This window comes from Motacilla alba, chromosome 3 (genome assembly GCF_015832195.1).
Source record: "Motacilla alba alba isolate MOTALB_02 chromosome 3, Motacilla_alba_V1.0_pri, whole genome shotgun sequence".
In the NCBI taxonomy this organism is placed as follows: Eukaryota; Metazoa; Chordata; class Aves; order Passeriformes; family Motacillidae; genus Motacilla; species Motacilla alba.
The window spans coordinates 54,292,956-54,320,311 of record NC_052018.1 but is presented as its reverse complement, the minus strand read 5'-3'; the positions used below and the strand labels follow the sequence as shown (position 1 = coordinate 54,320,311).

The 27,356-nt window shown below is 38.5% G+C and overlaps 1 protein-coding gene across 4 annotated transcripts in view; it reads left to right on the top strand.

The window, feature by feature from the left end:
• ARHGAP18 (Rho GTPase activating protein 18) overlaps window positions 1-20,409 on the top strand; it is a 93,653-nt gene extending 73,244 nt beyond the window's left edge. For all 4 annotated transcript variants that reach the window (XM_038131489.1, XM_038131488.1, XM_038131490.1 and 1 more), the window contains exons 8-15: window positions 352-429; window positions 3,174-3,333; window positions 6,055-6,137; window positions 7,409-7,615; window positions 8,420-8,566; window positions 14,003-14,127; window positions 15,344-15,405; window positions 18,029-20,409. In XM_038131489.1, coding sequence (XP_037987417.1) covers window positions 352-429; window positions 3,174-3,333; window positions 6,055-6,137; window positions 7,409-7,615; window positions 8,420-8,566; window positions 14,003-14,127; window positions 15,344-15,405; window positions 18,029-18,120 — 954 coding nt within the window. In that variant the 3' untranslated portion in view covers window positions 18,121-20,409. The remainder of the gene's footprint in view (window positions 1-351; window positions 430-3,173; window positions 3,334-6,054; window positions 6,138-7,408; window positions 7,616-8,419; window positions 8,567-14,002; window positions 14,128-15,343; window positions 15,406-18,028) is intronic.
• The last annotated feature ends 6,947 nt before the right edge of the window (window positions 20,410-27,356 follow it).

Below are 27,356 nucleotides of genomic sequence, written 5' to 3'. Positions count from 1 at the left end.
AATTGGGATATAATTTTGAAGCCACAGTAATTTTTGAAAATAATTCTTCAGTCTTCAGAGGAGGCTTGAAGGAGGTAAACAACATACAGGTTTCTTTTTTAATAAAATAAACAAACTCCTCTTTAATAGGACTCATAAAAAAGGGTAAGAACAACATTGAGTTTTCTTCTACAAGAACTGTAATCTATTTGCAAACTGTGTTTGAACCTCTGCTTGTTACAAATCTGTGTGCACAAATGCATGTGCACAGAGAGAGAGACAGAAGCGTAAAGGCTTCAATATATCAGAACTATCTGCCAGTAATTTTTAGTTGGCATCTTTGCTCATGCCAGTTTGGTTTGTGTTTGACAGCTGATTGCCCAGATAGAAGAGACAACTCTGGAAACAGAGGGACTTCTTAGAATACCAGGAGTTGCAACAAGAGTAAAGGTAAAACATTGCACAGGTTATTAATATACCCCAAAATGTATGTGTGGTTGCTGAATTTATTTTGTCATACAAATTATATTTTAGCATCCCATTGTTGTCAAAATCTTCAAAAATTGAAAGCATAATCTCTTTACAAAGAAAACTGAATGATATTAGCCAGAGAAATGATGCTTTCACTCAGTGTAGTTTTGGGGAAAGACTGGAGTTGAAGTTTGAAGGAGAGTCAAAGCTCCTTTTCAAATTCAGTTGTGCCAAAATCTCATTAATTCTTGGCATGAGCTTTCCAGCCTTTTGCTTTTTCCCTGAACCAGTTTAATCATCTGAACGGTTCATACACCGTCTTTCTACCCCAGGAGGAAGCTTTTCCCTGGCATTGTGAGCCTTTTTTAATAGCTGGACTTAACCTGTGTTACAGGGCAAGGCAGGCAGTGTGCACTGAAGAACATCTCACATTTATTTTTATGAACAGCAGTATAAGTGCTCGGCTTGCCGAGCGCAATCTTGTTAGGGACGTCTGTGCACGGCGACACTTCGCAGGGCGAGTGCCAGTTACATGCAGGCTCTTCCCCAGTGTTTGCCTTAGTGCAGGGAGCTAAATACACAGTGTGATTCATGCCAAGGCTCAATGTGTTAAAAAGACGGTCTGAACTGGCCTTAAATTCTAAACAGAAAGGACCATTTAAGTGGATTCAGCTGTCCAAAGATGTCTGTCAGCCTCTGTTGTGTAGAACTTGGTCCAGCTGCTGGTTCATTAGAAACAACTAAAAGAAGGGATTATTGTGGAAATTGGTTTTGTTTATTTACTGGTAACTAAGATACGAATTTTTTTTTTTCAATTTTCCTCCATTCTTTATTTTCCACTTAACATTGGTTCTGCTAAGTGGAGTGATTTCTTAGTGATTTTGTTTATTTGTTTGCTCTTTGATTTTATTAGCTTAATACAATTTCCCAAACAGTGGATCATTCACTATTCAGCTTTCATTTATTTTTAACCTCTCTATTTGCATTAACTACTTCTTTAAATTAAGCAATAGTTTTGTTAGCAAATATTTTAAGTTCTTTTACTTATTCTATTTGAAAACTTTTTAAAAAGCAAGGAATTTATCATACTAAAGGACTGAAGTTTTTCCCTTAATTTTCTTAAACAGAAAAAAAAAGTGTTTTCCTCATTATATAGTTATATAGAAAGACACAGAAAAATACTTTGCTATCATATTCTGTAGATTTTAGGGTTATTTTTAGAGTGCATTGGATAGACCCCATAGTCAAATACATTTACTTTAAAATGTAGGCATTGGAGCACTAGGACACATAGTTGAAATTTCTGCCTTTGTCTCTCATATAAAATGATTGTATCTCTAATATTGCATTTACTGCAGTGATTTGGTCTGAATGTGGATGGAGAAAGTGATGAGTCTCTGAGGGAGAATTTTCATCTCTGTTTCTAAAGCTTGCTCCTTTTGATGCTCAGGAAATCATACCCACTTGACTTTAGACATCTGAATTATAACTGTTGCACATTTGAACCTCCAATACAGTCAGTGGAGACAGAAGATCTCTCTGGAGGACAGTTGAGAATATCCAACTTTTATACCAAACTAAGTGTCCACATTTTCTTTGTAAATAGATCCATTTTCCATTTGGACAAAGTTAAATTTATTGAGAAGGGTATCTTAAAAATGTATCTAATATCCTCTGTTCAATGTGCCCTTCTTGTCCAGATAAATAATTATGGCCATACTTTTCCACAGCACATTTTTTACAAAACAAGCCCGTGTCTCTATCCTCCTTTTCTGTCCAGAATAACTGAGCTAGAAGAAAGGAGGGACCTGTGAGAGGTGCCTCAGGGCCTCTGGCCCTGAACTGAGGTTACTTTTCACTCTGCCTGACTGGAAAATAGATGAAGTGGGTGTGAGATCAAGCCTGATACTTAGCAATAGACTAAGGACTTGGTCTTTACTGTGTGTTCCCATTTGTGCATCTGTGAAAGGCTAATAGCACTGCCATGGCAGCAGGGCAGGGATATGGTAATGTCTGCTGCCAACAGTATCCCATCCTTTCCCAGCCAGAGTTATGACTGAGACTTTCAGAGCTCTTCACTGCGTAACCTCATGATTTGCAGGACAGGCCGCTTCCACACAGGGCATGTTTGACACTGCGTGCTAGGCAAAACTGTATGTGCCCAGCAACATGGCATTCCCTGTAGATGGCAAGACATTCAGCTATTCAGTTATACAAGTCATTCCCTGTGTTTTAAAAAGAGAACCAGCCTCACCTTAGTGTATATTTTGATAAGAAGCTGTGTGTCAACACTCATAATTGCCTTATTTGTTTATGAAAATGGCCATGTATGCACTATAGCAACACCCTTGGGTAGCAGTTTCAGAACTGCTCTGTATATCAGACAGTCTTAATATTTGGGTGGAGGGGAGGCCATGACCCTTATGTGCTTGAGTATGATATCTGTTTCTTATTGTATATTTATTCCATATGGCCCTGGCTCAGGCCCATGGGATTTTTTCCCATATGATTTGACTGCTGCCTATTAATGTGTGTTTGCTTGCAATACTTCTGATCCCACATTTATCTGTTTTGTAGCAAAAGACCAGCAGCAACTAGAGTTAAGTGATATTTCAGATGTCCTTCCCCCCCTTTTCAAAGTGTGGAAAGTATTGCTGTGTATATAACGCGTGACTTGCAGCAGCCAAATATTACTGCTGCCCTCTGTATCCATTGCATTTCAGGGCCTTTGCCAAGAACTGGAAGCAAAATTTTATGAAGGGACTTTCAACTGGGAAAATGTGAAGCAACATGATGCAGCAAGTCTTTTAAAACTCTTCATCCGTGAACTGCCTCAGCCACTCCTCACTGTAGAATATCTCAAAGCTTTCCAAGATGTGCAGAGTGAGTAGTGTCCTTTCTGTCTCTGCTGAAAGAATTGATACCCATGCAGAGACGTGTCTCTTTGCTGAGAAACAAATTGAATAACAACAATATGAGTTCTCCTGAGAAAAGATGGGCATAATTTTGCTACTATGCAAATAACATCTTTCACGTAACAGCTATTTTAATAGCTTACACATACTATGAAAGCACATTTTCACTTTCTAATGTTTCTGATAGTAGTTAAGGGGTATACAAGGGCTGCACAGAAAATGTGTATGACAGTATCAGTTTATAAATAGTGTTTGCTTCGAGAGAAAACCACAACAAAGATAAGCAGTTCTTCAGGAAATACAACAAATGATAATTTATACTGGTTAGGGTATTTTATCCATTTATAAGAGGAGAAGTTAGAACAGAGTAGTCAGAACTGCTGATAGTCTGTGGTCCCTTGAGATCAGCAAGTTCTTGGGAAAATGTCTTCTTTGCCAGTTGGTTACAATACAGAAAGCATACTGGCTGTAACTGGAAGAGAGTGGGTTGGTGATAATAAATCCAGAGTGAGAATCCACGTACATTAACTCCCCAGTCAACAAGGGAAAGCAAGTTCTATTTCTCTTGCCTGCAGGCAGAGCAATGGCTCATTTTTAAGAGGGGCTTTCATAGAATCATAGAATATTTTGGGTTGGAAGGAATCCACAAAGATTATCAAGTCCAGCTTTTTGAATGGTCCATATGGACATCAAACCATCAACCTTGGCATTATTAGCACCATGCTCCAACCAACTGAGCTAAACTCAGCATCAGAAAATTCACATGAATAGGCAAACTGACAAGTATTCTTAAAAATTCTTGACTTCCATGTCAAGTCTCCCAGGTCTGAGCTGCCTTTCAATGCTGTCAGGTTGGTTGGAGTAGGGGGTTGGTGCTTTGGCCTGCTACACAGTGTTGTTGATTTTGCAGTACTGAGTGTCAAGTTAAAACTGGCCAGAACACTTTCAGATTGTGCTGGCAGCAAAGAGCTCCACAAGGTTGTTTCACTTACTGGTAGTGATTGGAGCCAGAGGGTTTCTGCTTGTGCTCCTGAGCTGTCTGAAGGCTTATGTGGTTTTACTTACCCAGAAGTACTCAGGTGCCAGGATCCAAACCACTTTCTATATTGAACCAAAGGATTTGCTTCAAAACAGACACAGCACTTCCCATTGTTTAAATAGTTTTTCTTGTTGCATGCAATAAGATTAGGTGATAGAGAAAAAGGACCATCTTTGTGACAGTAGTCAGTGTTTTTCATGATAGTGTGACTAAGTAGTGTGGTTAGAATTAAATATTTAAAGAAGAATTTGAACAATTTAATTTGCTAATTTTAGTAATGTAAGCAACTAAAATTCAATTGTTACTTGGGTGAGAAGACAGAAACTCTTAAGTAATGAATTTTAATTGTTTTGCAATTGTATTTTTTCTTACTTTCCTAGGAAAAGATTGATTCTTGTTGCTTTTTGAACATTGTGACATATGGTGTTTTGAAACTAAATTTAAGCCTCACTTTTAATGTGTGTCTTTCTAAAGCAGGTAGATAAAATTGCTCTCACTACTTGATGTTTTAAATGATTATACAATTTGCCACTCATTTATTCAGAGCCTTAATTTTTGGTATGGTAAAAGGTAGTCAGCAAGGGGTTTTGTTGGTTTTTTTTTATTTCATCAATGAACTTTTATTTTTGTTTGGTGGTGTCTCCTGAGTTGATTTGGATTAAATGTATTTGAAATTGCAATTCAGTTGGAATCCCAGCAGGATGCATGAGAACAGCCCTGTTGAATTTTGAAATCATGTGATAAAACTATGTTGTGCAGGTACCCCCTTCTTCACTTGTTTTATGTACGGCCTGATTCATTCGCAATCTCCTGAGAAGACTTGCCAGAGCATGTCCTCTAAAGCATGACAGGAGGGAGTTTATCACAAGTGACAAATGTGGGGCTTTCTGCACTGCCAGAACGTAGGAGCTCTTCCAGGAGATGTAGAAGTGTAGGGATGCATTCATTTTGCAGCTTGGGTGAACGATGCATTCACTGTGCAGCTTGGGTGAATGATGCACCACTGAGCAATTGGTAAAAGACAGAAGCAACATGGTTTTTCTTTAATTGCCTCATTTGGTACAGCACTCTCTGCTATAGATACGTGTTAAGCTTCTCTGCTCTTGGTTTGCCATTGCAGCTGCTGTTGGTTATGTCACTGGAGACCTACCTTACTCAGTTACAGTGTGGTGTTCATTCTGTGGGAGTGACTTGGGACATCATGTGACTGTGAAGGCAGCCAGAGAAACTGTGAAAGCAGTGTTGGATATACCCTTGGTGTGTTGGGGCACAGGCTCAGAAAGGGTAGAACCATTAGCTGTCCCTTTTTGTGGCAGTGTTGGATATACCCTTTGGTGTGTTGGGGCCCAGGCTCAGAAAGGAAAGAACTATTAGCTATCCCTTCTTGTAGCATTGCAAAATAAAGAAGGAATCACAAGACATCTAGAAAACAGTGCCAAAAGACTGCTGAGTCACACCAACTGAATCCTAAAAGAACATTTGGAAATGAGTATCAGAAAACCAGGATCTGCCAGTCCTTTGTCATACTATGATAATTAGCCATGTGTATGCATTCAGCATTTTGCAAGAAGTTTCAGCTTAGAACTCATACTTTTTGAAGAGTACAAATAACAATTTCAAAATACTGAGGTCTGTGTGCTTTATTGGCAGATCTCCCAACGAGGAAACAGCAACTGCAAGCTTTGAATCTTTTGGTTATCCTTCTACCTGAAGCAAACAGAGACACCCTGAAGGTTAGAATTGTTAATATTATTTTCCTGCATAAATGTTTTGTCTATTTCTGTGAATCCACTGTTGTAATGAATGCCATTGTCTTTTGAACATTCTTTTTTTTTTTTCCAATTCAAAGTTAATGCTGAAATTACTGACTCTTTTTATTCCCCCCTATTTCACATAACTTTGGGAGAAAAAAAACCAAAAAAACATCTTAGGGCCCTAACTCCTCCCAAATGACTTTAAAGAATGTGACTTGACATTTTTCCAGGATTTCGATAGTAATCTCCCTGTGAGCAACCTTTTCTCTTAAAAGTTTTGCTCCCTTTTTTTTTCCTCAGTCATTATTTTCAGTGCAAAAAATAAAGTGTTAGAATACAATGAATGTGAGTTTCCTTTTATAAACTGGGTTTAGCTCTTCATTTTTATTCCTCACTTTTCTCTGTGCTGTTTTTTCTACTCTCAATAAACTGTAAGTTTACACTTCCTGTTGCTATTTGGAGCATGTTACATGGATTCTTCCAATTTGTGCTTGTCCTTTTGTAGCAAAGCTATTAATGTTTTTTTTTCAGAATATGCTTACTGTTAAAGCTGTTACAATCAAGAATGAATGCAGGATTTGTGTAGGATGCAGAACATCATCTATTACAGGCAAAAAATCCTACTCAGTCTTATTGTTCAAACAAGACTTTCTTTTTGAGTTTGTTTATTGTGTGGAGGCAGTCAAGAAGGCTCCTGAGTTGCGCTACAAATATCTGGAACTAAATTAATTGAAAATTGCCAGTTTCTAACTGGCTACCTGTCATTCACAATGCAATGCTTTACTCGTGAATTTCTTACCTTACAGAATTAGCCACTCCATGTTTCCATAACCATGACAGCTGGCACTATTGTGTTCACTTTCAGTTTGACAAATGCCAACAGTAATGTCTTCACAAGCATCTGTGGGATGCTGCTTATACACCCACAAAGGTGTATAACAAAGATTTTGAAACAAATCTTACTGTGCAGGGCCTGAAAGTGACATGAATGCTTTTGAAAATGTTAGCCACAAAAACAACAAGAATGTTTTACTTCATTACTTGAAGGAAACAAACCTTGCATTATTGTTCTGTGAACAATATATGCACACTTCTATTATTGATTGCTTTTAATGTGGTTTTATTAGGAATTAAGAGCTTTTCCCAAAAAATATGCAACATCATGTTTCACTCATATGTTCATTTTGAACTGTGCACATGCTTCACTTTTCACATGCAGAGTTGAGCTGAAAGTTCTGCTCTTATTTCAGGTACTGCTTGAATTCCTCCAACGGGTAATTGATCACCGAGACAAAAATAAGATGACGTTGAAGAATGTTGCAATGGTGATGGCCCCAAACCTTTTCACGTTTCATGGGTTTGGCTCAAAGACTATTGAACAAAGCGAGTTTGTTATGGCAGCTGGGACAGCAAATGTCATGCGCTTTATGATTCAGTACCAAAAACTTCTCTGGACAGTAAGTGTGTTTTTAAGGGGGGTAAGATGATAAGTTCCACAACAGGGTATCTGAATAGAGAAGTCATGTGAAGTTACATCTGTGATTTAGAAAAGGATCAGACTGATCCAGCTAGGTTCTTGGTCATAGGTAACTCTTAGGGGAGCAAAGCAAAAATATTACATCTAATGTTAAGCTCTGGTGGTCAGAGTTTTAATATTGTATGTTCTACAGGTGAACTCAAAAATAAGTCCTTAGGGAATATGTATATTTGGTCTATCAATATATATTGCTATGGGTAATTCTTTTTGGCTTAGAGATATTAGCAGGAAACACAGTGTTTGAACTTATTGCCCTTTTGAGCCAAACTTAATATCATATAAACCACGTTTTGATTAAGCATGAAGTTGTGTCATGGTCTTAAGCAAAGCTCTAGGTTAGACAAACTGAACAAGTTGGAGGTGTGTTGTCCATTAGCAGCTTGGAATAATTTTGACCTTTGCTTCATGTGAAGAAAAGTGATTAGCACCATTTTACATACTAAGTGTCAGGTGAATGTTTTTGGCTGACAAAAGTAAAAATGCTGTATGATTCCACATCGCTTCCCCTGAGAAGTTACTGAATGGAGTATTTTATCACAAATGGAGTTATTTTAAAACTGTTTCACAATTTTATATTATTTGAATCCACATTTTTTTATAGTTATATTATAATCAATACTGGAAAAGAACACTGGTTTAGAGTTCTACCTGATAATCTGGACACTTACAAAATTTTGGTAAAGAAAACTATGTAGTTATTCATGCTTACTCTTTGTTTATCTAGATTCCAAAGTTTATTGTTAACCAAGTGAGAAAACAAAACACTGAAAGCCAGAAGAAGGATAAAAAGGACAAAGCTATGAAGAAACTTTTGAAAAAGATGGCCTATGACCGGGAAAAGCATGAGAAACAGGAGAAGACTCCTAATGATGTAAGGAGACATACATCTGAAATGCTTTATTAAAAAGATCATAATTTTTATTGAAAAGGTGGATAGAGCAGAGGGGATATATACATTTTTTAATTGAGAATTTCAATAAATAGCAAGTCAGTGTAGATTTTACAGTTTGTGGGTTACTGGCATGACACGTTTAGAGGATTGTACTGGTTTTTTGTTTGTTTTCACAAATTTTTCAGTGTATTTCTGTTCTGAAAAATGATAACCACTGAACTCTTTGTCCCAGTCTTTAGCTAGAACATGCGCAACCTACCCAACCCAAGAAATCTCAAAAGGATGAAACAAACATGAAAAACTGATGAACTGCTTCTTATGCAGCTATTGTCCAAGTGGCTACTGCCAGCCTACCCCAGTATATATAACACACAGTTCAGTATCTCTCCTTTAGGTAATTGGTTTCTGCCATACCCATCAGTGATGTCGAGGCATAAGTTTCAGCATAACATTCTTCACACATTCTTTAAAATACAAAAATCCTGTGGCAATTGTAGTGTTAATTTTTCCTGTAGTTCAGAAAGGTTTTAGTTGAGCTATTCCCACTGACATCAAAACTTTAAAAATACATCTCGTGCATGTTGAAATTGTTGATAATTTTTATAATTACAATTTTTTGAAACTTTTTTGCCTATACAATATACTTCCTTAATTACAAAGCATTGGAAGTACATTACTCCAAAGTTAGTTTAAATACATGAACAGATAATACCAAATAAGTGTATTCTGATACCATAATGAAAACATATCAGATATGGGTGGTGTGAGAATCTCTCATTTGGGTGGTATGAAAGTACCCCCTTGTGGGTTGAAGTCACAGTGAAGATTCTGGTGAGGTAGAGTCATCTTGTGGTCGCTGGTAGAAATGCAGTCTGCTCTGAGCAGTCTGGTTTCCTTACCAAGTGTGTGTATGTCAGACTGTTACTAAAAAAAGGGTTGTCACATTCTTATAAAGGCATTTTTAAGCTGTTAAGCTGAAGCAGATAGAATGTGGCAAATAAATATGCTATATATCCAGAATCAGCTGGAGACTGATATTTCAGTGTTCCTACCTCATTTTTATGCAGTATTTGACTCATACCTTAATTTCCAAAATTAATTAATTCCCCTGGCATCCCTTTGCCTTACTTCTGTATCTGTCTATTTGCAAGAATCTTTACACAGAATGACTTATATATGATTTTAAAATAAAGCTAATTAAACACTGGAATTTTTTTTTCTTAGTCTAATAAGAAAAGAATTCTTGGAATTGAATTCACTTGAGTTGATGTGATTCACTTAATGCTGCCATCCTGTGTTCAACACCGAAATGACAGCAAATACCCTGAAAAAAGTAAATGGTGTTTCAAGTTCTGATATTAGAATGTTTTTTATATAATTCGTTGCAAAGATATGTCTTTTTAATCCACTGGGGAGTTAAGGCTGAAGTCTTTCAGAGTAAATTATGCCTTTCTAATCCACTGGGGATATAGAACTGAAGCCTCGTGTAATATTCTTATTCAAATGTAAATGTAAAGTTACTATTCAATGATTTTCTTTAAGCCCGAGAATTCTGTGGAGATTTTTGTCAAAATTAAATGGTACATTTTTTTACAAATCCTTCATGCTTATTGCAAGCATTCAGTAATTTTGGGTGCTTGAGAACATATTAGTCTTCAAATCATATTCACAAATTGATAAGGTTTCATTGTGAATGACAACTTATGGCATTTTTCAAGTGAAAAAAGTCTCATTTTTTCAGGAAAAATTATTGGTTTGGGTTTTCCTTCTCCCTAGTTTTCAATTCATACTGCTTTAGTTTACAAATGAGGTAAATTTCCAGTGCAGTTCTTGAACTATATTTAACTATCAGGTGGCAAGTGAGGCACCCAGACATGTGGTGAATTTGCCACTCCAGTGAAACCTGTTGGAAACTTTCACAGAATTCACAGAATCACTGGGTTGGAAGACACCTTAAAGATAATTGAGCCTAACCTGTGCCCGAACACCTCAACTAAACCATGGCACCGAGTGCCACATCCAGTCTTTTTTTAAACACAATACCTAATTACCTTGTGTGCTGCTGAATAAAAGCTGAGGAAAAATTTCTGTTTTCTAACACTTGCTGTGGCACCCTACATGATTAAACATAGATGGACAGAACCTGAGTCACCTCCATATTCTCTAGAAATAACTCAGTATCTGCATTCTTATTAGCAGCTCATTTGGATAAAATTTCATCTTAACTCTGATGAGGCCTCTCTATCAATCACATTTCCTCTTTTGAGACAGAGGTTAAAAAGCATTTATGGCAAACTAAAAGTGAGGTATCTGTACAGTGTTGAGAGTGCTTAATATTAGAGGGCTTGTGAGGGTTAATTGCTTTTTGGGATACCTATGCATACCTATGGCCCCAGGTCACTGTTGGAGATTAAGTGTTTGTGTTGATGTTGGGCTGAATAATGCTCTAGACAGACAAAGAAAGATGCCCTCAGGCCTGGAAATTTACCTACTGCCTTTAGCCACATTTCTACCATCTGTCATTGTATTCCTCTGTATGGTGCAGTTGTTCCAAGAAAGGGAGCTGTTATCATGTGAGCAGCACATGGCAATGCTCTGGGCTGAGCTAGTGCAGGTTATTTCTATAAATTGTATCCCACGGCCCTTCTGTTTGCATGATCTGTTTGAATTTACACAGAGTAACCTTTCTGACTTCTGCTGAATATGTCAATCATTGCAGTGCCAGATTATTTACTAAAAAAAATTGCTACCTGCTAAATAAATTCTCTGTGTATGGCTTTCTAGTTTTTTGTCCCAAACTAGGTGCAATATTTTGCAGCCCAAAGAGAACAACTGCTTTGCATTTCTTTCAGCCTTTGCCTTCCATGTAGCAAGATCCTTTTGAAAATCAGTTTTGTTCTTCATAATGTTCATGCCCCATACCTGCCTGGTATACTTTGCACCTTGAATAAGTAGGCATAATATTCCTTCATTAGTGAAAATATTGCATAGTCACATTTCTCTCTGCATCTAGAGTGAAAAATATTTAAGTGAGTCAGGAAAAATGAATCAGAAGAAACTGGAAGAGACCCACCCCAGATCCTATAGTCAGGCAGCTGCTCTTCTCTGTGTTATATAGATTCTAAGCCCCTCTGGAAAGGAAGGGTTTGAAGAAGATTAGTACCTCACAAGTGACTGCTCCGCCTGCTGCAGACTAAATGTTGTAGGCCAATGTATTTTCAATCAAGTAAGGATGTGCTGTCTTCAGTTTTTTTAATAATGCAAGTACCTAATTCAGCCAGGGGTTGTAGTGTTTTAAATCTGACCTGAGAGGACCTGTGAGGCAGGGGAGGAAACTTGTAAACTGAGTAGCTTTGGTGACCCACTCTTCAGTGTGTTGCCAGTCCTCTCATAGGTTCATAGCTTAATATGTTGTGATATGGAGCCGGCCCCTCACTTGGGAATTTTGGACTGTGCTGTCCAGTGAATATCTCCTGTCATTCAGTTCTTAGAGGTTTTAGGCTCCATTTTCTTTCACACCAACATGCACAGTGTATGGGCTAGGGGATGCTCAGGTTCTGTTCTCTCTATAGTTTGGCAGCATGAACATATTGTGCAGCTGAGCATGATTTCTCCTGGAAATGCAGGTGAGGAAATTGGCAAAATGCATTAATTAGCTGAGCTAATAATGATTCTTTGTGAATAAACAAAGTAATTATTCTGTTTGATCTGTGACCATAATGTTAGAGCTCTGTGGACATTTCTTGTTCTTTTTCTCATATACTCAAATTAGACTGCTTTTTAAATAATTCATCATGTGCCTGCTGTGTAGCAAAACAAAAAAAGAAAAAGTTATCCAGCTGAAAGTTGGAAAAATGATCAAGAACTGTATACAAAAATGAAAGCTTGTTTAAATTTACCAATTTGAATTTGATGGAAGACCAGATAGGGACATCTATAAACAATCATTTCATCATTAAAAATGTAATTTTTTTTTTTTGTCAGGATCCCAAAAGTTTGGAAAGAGGCAAAAAAAAATTAGCAGGATTTACTACCTAGCAGATGTCTATAGACACTGTTTCTATAGGTGGAGGCCCTAAAGAACAGATGTGACAAATTCGGAGTTAATCTAAGGGAAATCTCATAGAGATCTCTCTTGCATCTTATCAGTCTTTGATTCCACAATTACTACATAGCAAATTCTCAATATGGTAATTCTTACTGCTTTAGACAGAAGTAGTTATTATGTCTAGTATTTTTAAATCGATAAATAATAAGACTGGACACAAAAGGATTGTTTGGTTAAAATTGCTTAGCATAACTCATCATTTGTATAGTAATGCGCCTTCAGCTTTGTCAGGAAGCTGTTCTTCCGATTCTGCTCATGTTTGTACTTGTCCTGTACTCATTTAACTCTGATAGTTTCAGAGAAGCTGTTCTAGATTCACAGGTGCCCACATTTATTCATTGATTATGGAAGAAAAAATGTTCAGCCTTGCAATTGGGTAAATGGAGGGGTGTGGGGTGGGAAAGGAGACAGTGAACTGTCGTAATTAACCTGAGTACAGAGACTCCTAGTTTATTTTCCTATCAAAATGAGTAGTTTGGGTAAATGATAATGAAACAGGAATAGGAATATTTCCAAGAACAGAAATTAGGACCTTATTCACAAATAAATTATGTCTTTTGTAACTTCAAATGTCATGTACCTGCAAGTGGAGCAGAAAAGCTGTCCTTTGTCCTCCTTCTCTGTAGCTAATATGAATAATATTCATCATCAAGGACTTGTGGGTTGAAATAAATACAAATCCATTATATAGCCAGACTATTATATAGGGAAGGTTGCCTAGCTGAACATATTCTGGACAATAAGAAATAGGGAGAAAAACCTGCAGTAGTGTATATCTGTTTTTAAAAAATGAAATTTACAAAAAGGAAAGAAAAATCCTTTAAAGTAGACTGATCCATGAGTACTTTGTGTTTTCTTTTATTTTTGGGTTTTTTTGGGCAGGAGGTTCAGATTAAATGGAACTGGACAGGTTTCTTCCAGAAGTTTTGGCAGAGGGTTGGTGTGGGGGCACTGCCTGGTTTTCATGCCTGCAGCAAGAATTTTCCACATCAGTGTCACATGCTTCTTATCATACCAAAGCGTGTTCTTAATATAGCATAAATGTTATTGTTATTCTTAGCATCTTTGAAAAATAATTAAACACTACTGTTCCTTTGTTCTGAAGTTCTCCCTGTTGTTAAAAAGAGCTTTGAAAGTCGGATGTAATTTACTGAACTGCGGCGTAGTTATTGTATGTTTGTAGAGAAGTGTAGTAGATAGTGAAGTGCAGAGCACTGTTCTTACTTACTTATTCCATACTGTATTTTGAGAAGCTCATCAAAGCCAGCTGCTAGCAGCTTTGTTCCACCACTCTTATTGCTTTGCAGACTGATGTTCCTCAGGGAGTGATACGGGTGCAAGCGCCTCATCTTTCCAAAGTTTCCATGGCAATACAGCTGACAGAAGAACTGAAAGCTGGAGATATAGTAGCCAGGTTTCTCAGCCAGAAAAGGTATAAACACCTCTTTGTTTTGTTATCATGTCGGGAGAAGTGTCTCTTCATTTACTATATTAAGAAAAAAAGTTTTAAAATACTCAAAGGCCGGGTCAGTTCATGAACGGTTTGGCTGAATTTAGCCATCAAAATACAAGCTTGAGGAATTAATGCTTTTAAATGTTATTAAAGCTCAGGAAGCTTTTAGGAATACATGAGTACTGTTAGTAAAAAATTAATTGCTATTTAATCTGATGGGTCAGGAATAGTTTTGTAATTTTGTGGGGACAAGTCAGAAGGGAACTCCAAGAAAACAGAGCAATGAGGAAAGAAGAAAGATTTTTTTTTTTTTAAATAATGCATTTATTATGTAAATATATAATGCATTTATATATGTAAATCTATTTAAAATACAAGCATCATAAAGTCACCCCAGGACATGCATTTCTATATAACAGCATAGGTACTGGAGTATAATGATGTGAAAATGTTATGCACATTAAATGATTTCAAACAAAAGCTACATTTTAGTCATTCAAATCCATTTAGAAAGGAAGAAATTGTAATCAATCTTTTGAAAAAAAAAAAATTAATGCATGTGTTCATCATATCTAGCTATTCATCTAAAGCAATAATATGGTACACTAGTTGAGATTAAGTAGCTGCTTTTTCCCAAATGCTGTTTTTAGAGTTATACACCATTGTCAGAAATTTATTTTCTGGCTGGGCTTTAGCATATATTACTAAAATTAAGCAGTGAGAATAATAAAATCCCTTTGTAATACTGGGACTTTATTTTTCCACTGTGTGTTTCTTACTTCTTTTAGTTGCAGTACAATTAAATCCAGTAAGAATGTGGTTTTTCCCACCCAACTGTAAGGCTTTTTCTGAAATATGGCATATTTGACGGAAATACTTATTTTTGCAGCAGCAGTAAAAGAAAAATCAGAGGGTAAATATCAAGCTACATGCTAAGAACAATGAAATTCTTTCCTAAAACCTGCAGCTTTTTCATATTTATCTTATTTTACCTTCTCCAGTGTATTGCTCACTTGCAGGGATGTTCATTTTCACGAGCATGTAAGGGTATTCTTGTTCACTGATTGTGTCAGTAAGGATTTGTGATGGGTGCAGTGCTGATTTTAATTAGCATAACTTCTCCCAGACATGTCTAGGTGGCTGATCTACAAGCACTTTCATAATATCATCATTCATTGTGTTCTGTTCCCCACAGTGGAAATGTCCAAACCCTCAAGAAAGAAGAGGTCTTTCTTTATGAAATAGGAGGAAATATTGGTAAGAATGGCTTCTGAAAAACTTCTTTTGCTAGAATAGGATTCCTTGGCACATTGTCCATGGGATTCACTGTGGTTGCATTTTTATTCATGCCCCTTGTTCTTCCTGACACTAAGGCAGACAGTTAACCTTGTGGAGAAGACAGCAGAGATGTTGGTGTGATCATTATATTAGTAGTATCTTACTATCTGTCTCTGAGGAGGTTGGCAGCTGTAACAGATGTTCCTGATATGTATGTACAGTGAATAAGCATGGAAAGGTTGGATACAAAGGTGCTTGAAGTTCATCTTATTCATCTCTTTGTATTGAGGCATAATGAGTGAACTTACATTCCTTCATGTTCTGCATTTGAGTGTCACTTTGGGGAGAGTGTTCTTTTCAGGGGAAGAAAATGCTCAGCCAGAAAAATGACCAGGTGATAAAATTTTCCAACAGTTAGTCTTTCCTGCTCTGCTTATTCCAGATCCTTTTGATTAAAGTAAATAGCAGATAAGCAAAGTTAATGCCAAGTATAATTCTGAGCACAGTTCTAAAGTTTTCTTCCAAATATGCAAGAGTATTTTTGCATTAGAAATCAGTTTCTTATCAGAGTATTTTTCATATGTTCAGGAAAACAGAAGGAGAACTAGAAAGCAGTAGTAGATTGGACTTACATTTACTTTTTTCCTTAACTGTGACCTGTTAAACTTATTTGGCACTATAAAATTACATGCAGTACTTCTTTCCTTTGCAAGTTTCAATTCTATATGTAAATTGCTACTTCTAGAATTTTTGTTTTATTCTAATTGCTATTATAAATGAATTTTTTTTGCATGTTTGTCTAAACCAAAAGACTTAATTAAAAATAGCACTTACCTATGTTTCCTGCAACAGATGTGTTTTAGTGTTTTTACTAAGTCTGGTGAATAAGTTACCAAGATAGTTGGGTGCCAGATGAATGTATTATGTGTTCTCTTGCAAATCCAGTGTCTATATACATCTCCTATCCTTTAACTATAAAGTTAAAACAGGTTCCCATCCCAGATGTAAGACTTTTTTAAAGGAGAATGAACAAATATCTTGTTCATTCTACAGAGATGTAATCATTGCAGGAAAAAAGATTTTGTGACAGAATTCCAGTGAAACTGGAACAACTTACTGTTACTTTAAACATGTGACAGAAATTGTATTTCTCTTAGAGAAAGTGCAGATTTGTTTTGTTTTGTTGTGACATAGGTTAGAAAGCTTAGATTTTTTTCTCTGTCTGAATGGTTCATTTCCAGAGGATTTCAACTTTAATCAGTCCTTATTAGTCCTTATTAATACTTTCAGTTCAAGTAAGAGAATCTCCCTGCCTTTAACCTGCCATACAGGTTTAAGTAAAACCACTGTCCTGACCTTTGCCATCTGCCTCTCTTCCCAATGTACCTGACTCGTGTAGAGGGAGCCCAGAACAAGACTTGAGGGGATCATGACACACTCATGTCCTTACACTTATGCTCATAATTGTAACAAGCACAATGCTGTGATCTTGTCCTCTAGCAGATGCAGCTGCTGAAGTCTGCAGACATTTCTTTAGTAGTCAGTACACTGCAGGACTTCAGGGCACTGAATGGGACTTCTGCCACTGATTTGTGCCCAGGACTGGCTGGACAGGGACATGGCAAAGTGCTGTCCCCATGCTCTCATTGCCTGATCATGCTGCACTGTGCAGAGGAGAACACCTAGTTTAGCCATGGGCAGTACTGGTCACAGAGGTTCCGATTAAAATCCTAGAGAGAGCAGATGGATACTGTGCCTAGTTGAGCAGGCAGTCTTGCCTTCTTGCCTGCTCTGTGCAGGGAGTCCAAAGAGCTGGCAGACAAGCTCAGCTGCACCATTCCACCTGTATTTGCCTCCTGTCTCAGGAGTGCAAGTACTGGAAATGTCTGTCTGGCACGTGCCATCCACCCCAGCCAATTCCATAGCAGAGTAGAAGAGGAGCTGTGATATAGAGCTGCAAATGCATGAGATAATGCTTTGCCTGTGGGGAAATGGGAAGAATGTGCAGATCTTGATGGATCAGCATATGTTATTTTCATCATTGCTACTAGACATAAATTAATTGCCTGTAGTGCACCAAGAACTTTCCCCTCCTAGTTGAAATGGTACAGCAACTATTACAAGTGCTATGCAGAACAGCTGACTTAAGAGAAGGAGGATAGGGAGTAACACCTTCTTAGCAAGGAAAAACCTTGCACAAACTTAGCATTAAAAAAGGGAAAATAACCTGAAATTTTAATGGGCTTCTATGCAAATGTAAATGTAGTTTTTGGATATTATCATGAGAGGATCAGGACATTACTCCATTTTTACTTGCAGAGGGGAGTTCCCATCTGCATGGTCTATGTGAGGAAACTGACCTAGAATGTGTCACAGAGGTAGAACAGCCCCTTCTCTCTTTCCTTCTACCTCTTGTCCCCTTTCTTGTCAAGGCAGACAGGAAGGGCAGGAGCACCTCCAGCTTTTATGTCCATTGTGCTTTGTTAAACACCACAGAGAGACTTTGAAAATGTACATGGAATAAAACAGTAACAGGAACTTTGGAAGTTGCTTCATTTCTCTTTTTGATACCGGTGTAACCATGTGTCTTTATTGTTTCTAGGAGAACGCTGCCTTGATGATGATACCTACATGAAGGACCTATACCAGCTCAACCCAAATGCTGAGTGGGTTATAAAACCTAAGCAGAGCTAAGATCACAACTAATGGCAAAACCTCCAACCTGTGGACTTACGTTGTACGGCTGAATGTTTCAAAGACATAGTGTGTCCTTTCAACATTCAACCATTATGTATATTAATAGAACTTTATCCAGTTAAAAAAAAAAAAAAAAAAGAAAAGGCAATGGTGACCCAACAGTTATAACGAGTAAACTTTCAGTTTTACTTGCAGCAAAATTTTGGAGATAGCACAGTTTTCCCACTCATGTTTGAAATGAGCATAAGTACCTTATATATTTTGTATATAAGTACCTTAAATATTTTAATGGCACTAAGCTACCTCCCATCTGGTAGGTCTTGTTTAAGAAGAATTTATTTTTCAAGCAGGTGTTTAAACTCTTTGTATTAGAGACCTACAAACTGTTTGTGTAGCATTTTGTGTTCATATAGGTCTTTTCAATGCTAGTACAAGAGAGAACCAACTCCTCATCAGCACTTCTGAATGGTACAGTATTAAAAATACCTGACCAAGTCGTATGAATTTCCCAAATAAGTGTGAATTTCACCAGAAAAAACTGCAATGCAATGTATTTTGTCTTTGGAAGTCCTAATTTAAAGTTTGATGAAAACTATTTAAAAACAACTGTGAAGATGCTTTCTATGCAGCTTTTTTGCTAGATCATTTATGTAATTTTATTTTTACTCCAGTTGATTGTGCTCTTGAGATTATTACAAAAAAAAAGGAAGAAAAAAAGCAAAGAAAGGATCACGTGACAAGGTGGGTCTGTTTAAAGCTCACTACTCTTGGCATTGTCCTTTCTGGCATATTGTCATGCACTAGAAAAACCTTTTAGGTATTTCAGCAGTGATTGCAGCCATGTTACATACACCGATTTCAGGTTGTTTGGACATCTGATAGGTTGAATTTTGTGAACTGCCAAAACTTTTCAGTTACTAGCATAATAAAAACTTTCAGGAAAACTAAAATAACTGTGGAAGGAAACTGTAGTCTCAATTTCATAGGTAGCAAACCACTAAACCTTTCACTCAAAACCAGTGTAAGGGTCTACTGTGGGTATTACCTACCATTGGCTATATATCTGGTTTATCCTGGATGAGGTTAGAAATCAAGTTCTGATTTCCCTGATGCTGATAGGTGCTGTCTAAACCACTTCAAAAATTAGCGCTCCAACAGAGAACTATTGCAAATCCATCCCTTTTCAGGAAAGGACTGAAAGCTCCCCATGGAATTCACTGATAATGAATTATAGACTGAGGAGGCTTGTTGCAACAAAAAGAGCTGTGGCCTGGAGCTCCAGAGCCCCATTTCCAGAGCGACACTTTGGGCTCCCTAGCTTGTGTCCCGCTTCACAATTTATTTGTAAACTAGCTCAGCTGTGCTCAAGTGCTTACACCTTCGTGCTGACTACCTGAAGTAACTACTGTGAAATTGTATCCTTGGAATAAAATACTTTCTTTCAGTGCACACAGAGATTTATATTGACCTCACAGGGAGTATTCTACTTGCAATCAAGGACTGAATTACATTTTTTTAGGTGATCAAAGCTGATTAAAGGAATAAAGGACCTTTCTGCTGAGCTTTGGATGTGGCCCCTGTGTCGACAGAGTAACCACTGGAACTCTCCCTTTTCTGTACAAGTGAAATAGAACTCTGAAAGGTCATAGAAAAATTAGACGTCTGCTGATTAGTTATCCACAGCATATGAACAATTTTGGGACCATGTATATTTATTGTTTCTTAAAGTCAAAGTCTTTCTTCATATGAAGAGGAAACACTGCATTGGTGGGTTCTGAAAAGCGGGATAAGTAAAGAGGAAATTGTTCTAATGTGACTGTACTGCCCTCAATGCTCCATCTAGCTGGGTATTCCCACGTGGTATTGCACTGTGCCACTATGGGCAAATCCTCTAAGACAAATTACTTTTGTCTGTAGAACAAACTCCCTATTCTTCAAATGGAAGGAATAAAGTAGCAAAGCAGTACAGTGCTTAGGCAAACATTTATGAACCTAGTGTAATAAATATAAAGGGGTTTTTTTGACATGTAATACAAAAGTGATGTGTGTTTTCATAATACATTGTAGTTCTGTAAAAGATTACTTGTTACTAGAACTCTAGGTGTTATTTTAATCAGGAGCAAAGTACAGATGATAGGAACAGCTGTTCCTAAGAGTTTCAGTATAAAATTGCAACCAACCTGTGGTTATGATCTCTTAAATAACTTTGGTTTTGGTTTAGTGCCATTGTTTTGGTTTTTTAATTTAAAAAAGTTTTTTTGTAATTAAATGTTGGTTTTTTTCTGACGTTTTCTGACTTTCTCATTCAAATTCCTTTATTTGTGCATAAAACATATCTAAATGACACTAAGCAATAATTATTTTGTTATTTCACACTTTACATCTTTGTAGAGGGCTAGTAGTATTTTGTATGACAAGAGACATTGATAAGTTAAAGTCCTGTGAAACGAACACCTGCTGGAAAAAGAAATAACAGGCTAGAAGTTTAAAGTTTGCTACAATTGCAATGCACCTTTGCTAAATCTGTAATATAGCAATTACTGGGTACAGTAATTGCTGTACCCAGTTATTAAGAGTTAAGAATTATGAAGAATTAAGAGCCAGTATTTTCAATGAGCGCTGAGAAGTTTCCTGTTCCTGCAAAGGAACAGGAGACTTCTCAGCGCTCATTGAAAATACTGTCTCTTAATTCTTCATAATTAAGTAATTAAATTAGGGCACAAGTGAGAAGTCCAAAATGCATTCAGGTAAGCTGATAAGAATCTTTTATAATTAAAAAGACAGTGCTGCATTAGTTGCTTACTTGGGATGATTTGGTAGGCCGCCATTGTTTGGCTGATGACTTGGGAAACACGTTTGCAGGAGTTTTTTCACCTATTGACAGATTATTGCTGTGTGCAGCCCTGTACAGGCAGAGCAGCCAGGACTGGGGAGAGGAAGGAGTGGGGAAGCAGGTGATGCTCCCTCTTACCACTGCCTGGATGTTGTGGAGTATTGTGCTAAAACCCCTCTGGTGAAGGAAGGGGGAGGAGGGGAGATGTCCCCAATTCTTGTATGAGGTGTAGACACCTTTCTCACACTGCCTGTTCTTCAAAGACTGAAGAGTTTGCACTCAGTTTCCATAGTCTTGTGTTCTTCCCCAGCTTTTGCGAAGCACACGCACCATCCCTGGATAGCTGTGGGTGCCAGGAGGAAAGGTGTCATCCCAACCAACTGCCCCGTGTGAGCAGCAGTGAGACAAGTTTATCTCACATTGCAATTCAACAAGCAGCATCTCTGAGCATTCCACTGAGGTTTAAAGAGGACAGTAGGGAGCAGGAAGATGAATGGATCTGGATGTCTTGGAAATATTGTCTGAATTTCTGTCCATGGCATGACTGAGATGAATTCAAGGATAAGGAGATGCACTTTTTGGCAGTGAGCCCCAACAAAGAAGGAAATGTTAGAGAAAGGCCTGCTTGAAACTTTTCCCAGCCCATTATTTCTTTGTCAGACATTCTTAAAAGCAATGTAACTCTCCAATAAAACACACTATTTTCCTAAGTATTGAGTTAAATTGCAGCAGCAAGCTAACTTGATGAAAAATTGCTAAAGAAATTGTTTCCTTGGTATCACATTTAAATGCATCTTAGGATTAGTTCTCTGCTGTGCTTCTATCTTTAAAAGGCTGCAGCCATTCAAAAAGTAGAAAATGTGTATGTGCTAATCTTACAGCAGTATTTATAATATTTTTTATGTAGAACAATGCTTTAAAAATATTTGTACCACTGTTTGTGTACCACTGTGGTCTGTTGCGCACAGACCACATCTGAAGTAGGTAAGTACCTATTATCCCCATTTAACAGATAGGAAAAGTGTTCATAAATGGCTGGCTTCTGGCTAGGAGGGGAGAAATTAATCTGATTTGTAGAAACCAAATAATGATCCCCCAACACTTGCCTTAAAAATCTGCTTTATTGCCAGTAACAGTGGTATAGCAATCACAAGTATGGCTTCAGGGAATTCTTTTAATAAATAGAATGCTGTAATTTTGAGCCTGGGTTCCAAAGGAAATTTATCTGGGGTAATCTTGCTACCTTGTGTGTGTCTTCCCCTAATTACTTTTCAGTCTGTTGGCAGACTTTAGTAATTTTTGGCAAATGCAGTGGGAGGGAAGGCGTGTGTCAAGAAAATAATTAAGCTTCTACGAGCTTCATAAAACTAGGTAGTAGGAATCCTTTGTTCAGTGGGGAGATGACAGCATAAGCTCCAGTTTTATTTAGGCACCAGAACAGAAGTGTGAGAGAAATCACACACATGCTCCAGCCATGGAGGAAGGCTGTGCTTGGAGCTCTCAGCCAGCCATCAGGATTTGGCATCAGGCCTTTGGAGGCCTGAGAAAGCACTTGCTTGTTGCCGCCTGCTTTCTGAATCTTCTTTGTTGTTGTGGTTTGGGTGATTCTTGCTGAAGCTGCAGTTGTTCTGGGCTGGCTTTTGGCATGCAGCCTCTCTGCAGCTCCTGGTTAGTACAACTCATACCCTCCCTGTGGACTGAGCACCTTTCCAGCCTGAGCTGTACCCACTGCTGAAGGTGTTGATGCAGGTGAGGAGGTGGGTAGAAATACTTCTCTCTCTGCTTGTAGGGCTGTTGGGAATTACCTTCACTCTGGGGAATAATCGGATCTAAAACTGGGCAGTATCAAAGGAAAGCCTTCACTTGCGGGTTTTAAACCGTCATGGGAATACAACTTGCCATTCATGTATCATAGGAAGTGGTGGTGGTGGTTCAAAAGATACCATTACTCCTTGGTAGTCCATTCTAGGATGACTGAAAGGATCCTTCCTTCCCGCTGTGGCACTGTAAAACCAGTAACTAATGCTCATTTGCATTGAGAGCCACAGTTGCTGTATTTCACCTATGGAATGAGCTTTGCCCTCTGTGTTACCATTGTGCCTCTGTAATGCGGTTACTCTAGAGAACAAATTGTCTTGGTTCCCGGGAGCAGTCTGCTCGCATGCTGTGTCGCTAGACCAGGTCCTGCAGGGCAGCCCGTTCTGTGCTTCTTTCCCATGGGATTCCCTGTGCCTTCCGAGCGGTGACACCGCCACCTGGTTATCCACTGGCGGGGACGTGCCTTGGCCGTCCGCTGTCACTCGCCTGCCGGGGACAAGCGGAGGGTCATTCCTACGGCACTCGTTTCTCTATTCCGTGCGCGGGGACCGCCGTCGGGGACAGAAATCCCGGGAAGCCGCCGCGGGCGGCCGTAGCTGGGTGTCCCGGCCCCGCGGCGCTTTGTCGGTGTTTTCACGGCCGGGCGGGGCGGCGGCAGGTGGCGGTGCGGGGCCGCGCTGCGCTCCGAGGTGACAGCGGAAGCGCCGCTTCCCTTTAGGCTCTAGAGCAGAAACCGGAGAGACCCCGTACCCGTGCTCTGGCCGGCCGGGGGGATTTTGGTGTCAGGGCGTTTGGAAATTCCGTTTGGAGAAGTGGTCGCCTTGTGTGCCTGTCTGCTTTCATACCATCCATCCTGGCAGCCGTATCATGTCGTGTATTTAGTTTAATGCATTTTTCTCATGTCTGGTGGCTGATGATGCAGTGAATAAGTCAGGTATCTGAGATGGTGCATCAGGCAGGGACAGCTTCGATGTCAGTTCTCTGGGTGCAGTGAAAATGAGAGTAGACAAAGCTTTGCACAGTAGAAAATCACAGGCTTGATTTTTTGATCTATGCTTTATGGGATATCAAGATTATCAAGATGATTATGGTGATTATCAAAATGCAGATGTACAACACACTCTGAATTATACAGAATAAATGCAGGAACACATAATTTCTTGGAAACATCTGAGATGCCAAACCCTGAGCTGTATTGGATTAGCAATTGGAAACTGGTTTTTTGCTTATTCACTTTTCTCCCTAGTCTCAAAAGAATATTTTTGTTAAAATCTTGCCACCTTCTGATTTTTGGCTTAGTTAAACTTTATATGGTGTATTACCTGATTTAGTTGTCTTGATTATATGCTAATATGTTCTCACATTTTGCTCTGTTCATTTTAAAGCAAATGAGATTCTGGGCCCTTGTTCCGGATGCTCCTCCTCAGCTACAGTCTGCCAAAAGCTGTCTTTATTCATAACTCTCCTTCAGCCTGCACAAAGAGAGTTTCTTCCATCAGGAACCTGAGTAGGTGAAGTAGTGCTGAGGCTGTCATGGGGTTTTGCATGGCTGTGAAAGAGCAGAGAGGTGTCCATTGTAGTATTCCTGCTTGCTGTGCATCAGCCTCATTCAGTGCAGCTTTTTGCTTCCATGACAGCAAAATCTTACAATGCAGCCAGGTGATATCCATTTGGATTACCATTGATCTTGAAACAAGCAGCATTTCTTGTGTTTTGATAAGGCTGAAACCATATTGTACAACCTTGGAGTACTGGCAAAAATGTCTGCTGGTGCTTTTAATGTGCCATTGTGAACCGAAAAAAAAATATTTTTCTTCTCATGGTGTTTAGCAATGGAAGAACAGACAATCTGACATAGTTAGGAGTTCAGTTATGTTCTTGAAAAAAAGTAGCTCAGAAAACACATTATGCAGTTACCTTTTAAGTGGTTCAATTTTTTCCACCGAGATGATGTGTTCTCATTTTTTATAGATCTTTGCTGAGAGGTTATCCTGATTTTCCTTACATTTTTGCCTTGGCTAGGTGGTAGAAGGAAATGTGAGAGAATCACTCTGTTGATATTTAGGGTTTTTACTTAATGAAAGTCTTACTCTTAAAGTATTGTTAAGATAATGATAGGGCAGTATGTGAACATGAAATGGAATCCTTCAGAAGAGGATTTTATTTCATTCAGGTTTGCTACAAGTTGAGAAAATGTGGCAGTCTGTAGACCAAATATGTCTGTCATTCCATGCAGGCAAATGTGTCTGTCATTCCATTCCACTCCTGTTTCACCACAGGTCTTCTAGGAGGAATCAGAAGAAAATACCCACATTCCCCACCCTGGAGTGAGGAGATGATCTGTAGGTGGTGTTAGCAGCACTTAAAGGCAGGGAGAACAGAATGAGGCTGAGCAGGTTTTTTTCTCTTTCCTTTTTTTTCTTTTTAAATTGGCTAATTTTTTTTTTTCTCTGAATGCTGCTGTTGTTGGGATTAATGAAAATTATTGTGAAAGCTCAGCATAAATAGGTTTTTTTTCTGTACAACTACAATGTGGGTGTTCGGGGTTTATGAATAGAATACACAGGATTGCAATACTCTGCTCTGATTTTTTTCCAAAGAATTTCTAAGTTGCTTATAACAAATCCTCTTGGATCATTATAAAGAGGAATGTAGCAAGTACAGAAATACTTGCTCAACCAGTGATAAGCCATTGGTAATGCTAGGAACAAACCTTTTTTTTCTGCCAATGCACCTGTTGCTGTGGCGCAGTAAATTCTAAAAACACTTGGTTCTAGGAAGAAATAATTAGTGCATAAACTGTACTACTAAACTGCATAATTAGATATGCTGATGATGACTGGGATCCCAGGTCCATCTATTAGGCACTGTCTTACAAATCTGTGTACTGGTGAGGTGTCCTTAAGCTTACAAAATAACTTCCTGAAGGTTCCTTGCAGAGTGTGAGCAATCCTGTTTAGAGTAGCTATTCCTAACTCATCTATACTCTTACTTTTAGGTGATTTTAGCTCTCCTACTCTTTCATAAATCCCTTTAGCATTATTTGAGCAGTCAGTAAAAAAAGTCCACCCTTATGGTGTTTCCATCTCTGCCAGTGTCCTTCACCTACATTATGAGCAGAGGAAAAGGCCAGAAATGCTATTCATCCATGTAACCCCAGAAGGCATAGCTGTTCCAAATAAGTATGCTTTAAGAGGACGTGATGTTCTCAAGGGATGCTCCAAAAGGCATTTCTGAGCACAGGAAGTCTCAATCTGTGCGTAGGAGTGTTTGCTGCTGGAAGTGTGTCTGTACGCTGTGTTGAAGGATGACCTATTGCTTCTCCAGCATTGTTGAGTGTGAAGTGACTGCCTGTTTCTGGAGAGAAATTACCTCATCCATGCCATTATCAGAATTGGCAGAGTGATCAGTGCTGGCTGCTTCAGCATGATGTCATTGGACTTGGAAAGCTTTGCTGAAGTTTCAGTTTGTGCATAGGCATGCGCTTTGACTTGCCGTCTCACCCTCTCATCTCTGAATCAAAGTTGGAGTTTTTCAGCAAAACGTGTGGGCTGTGAGAGAGACTGCCTTTGGCCAGTGTGAAGGTCTGATTAATTTTATTACCTGCATCTCTATGATGGTAGTCAACAGCCAGTTTGAGGAAGGACTGAAGCATAGAAGAAGAACCTGATCATTATTCCACAGTACGTTTTCTCAGTTAGCCGGTTGCTTCCGTCTGTTCCATAGCCACCACAGAATCACAGAAAATCCTGACAGGGAAGGGATCCTGACAGGGAAGGATCATCAAAGTCCGACTCCTGGTACTGCACAGGACAGCCCCAGGAATCACACCATGTGACTGAGATTTACTGAGGTAGTGAAGTTTAATGAGATTTACTTCCACTAATTTTCTTAATTGCTTTTGGATCCCTATAAATTCATGGCATTCACTACATCCTATGGGAGTAGGTTTCACAGAGTAACTGAATTGTCCCTTTGGCAGGGATTTCTTTGCTTAAGGAACAACTCTACATGTTTACCTTTTCCATGATACTTATGGTTTCACAGATCTTCTTGATTGTCCTTGCCTCTAGTCAAAGAGTAACACTGTGTTTGAGAGCCATTGCTGAACTTAGGTCATTTTGTTGCCCTTCTTAAACCTTTTCTTACTCTGTTCTATCTTCTCAGGTAAGAGGAAATCAGAAACATAGCTTGCATTCACATCTTACCAGGAGGTGGGACAGTAATTTTTTTTTCTCTGTACCTTGATGACTTCTGATACTTGTTTGGTTTTGGAGATTTTTTTCTGGTGGTTTTTTGTGTTTGTTTGTTTGAGGTTTTTTGTTTTGGTTTGTTTGGTTGGTTTTGGTTTTATTCAGTTTTAATCACTGAGTCAACATTTTCATAGTTATTAATGCAGTGCTCTTTCATGTCCAGTGGTAGTTCAGATTCAGTGACTGTGAATGCAGTACGAGAATTTTTCTCATTTTCTCGGTTGCTGTGTACTTAACACTGAATTTGATCTGCCGTTTTTCCACCAGTCATGAGGTCACCAGTATCATGAGGTCTCTCTGAAGCTCTCTGCAGTTTGTTTCTTTAAAGC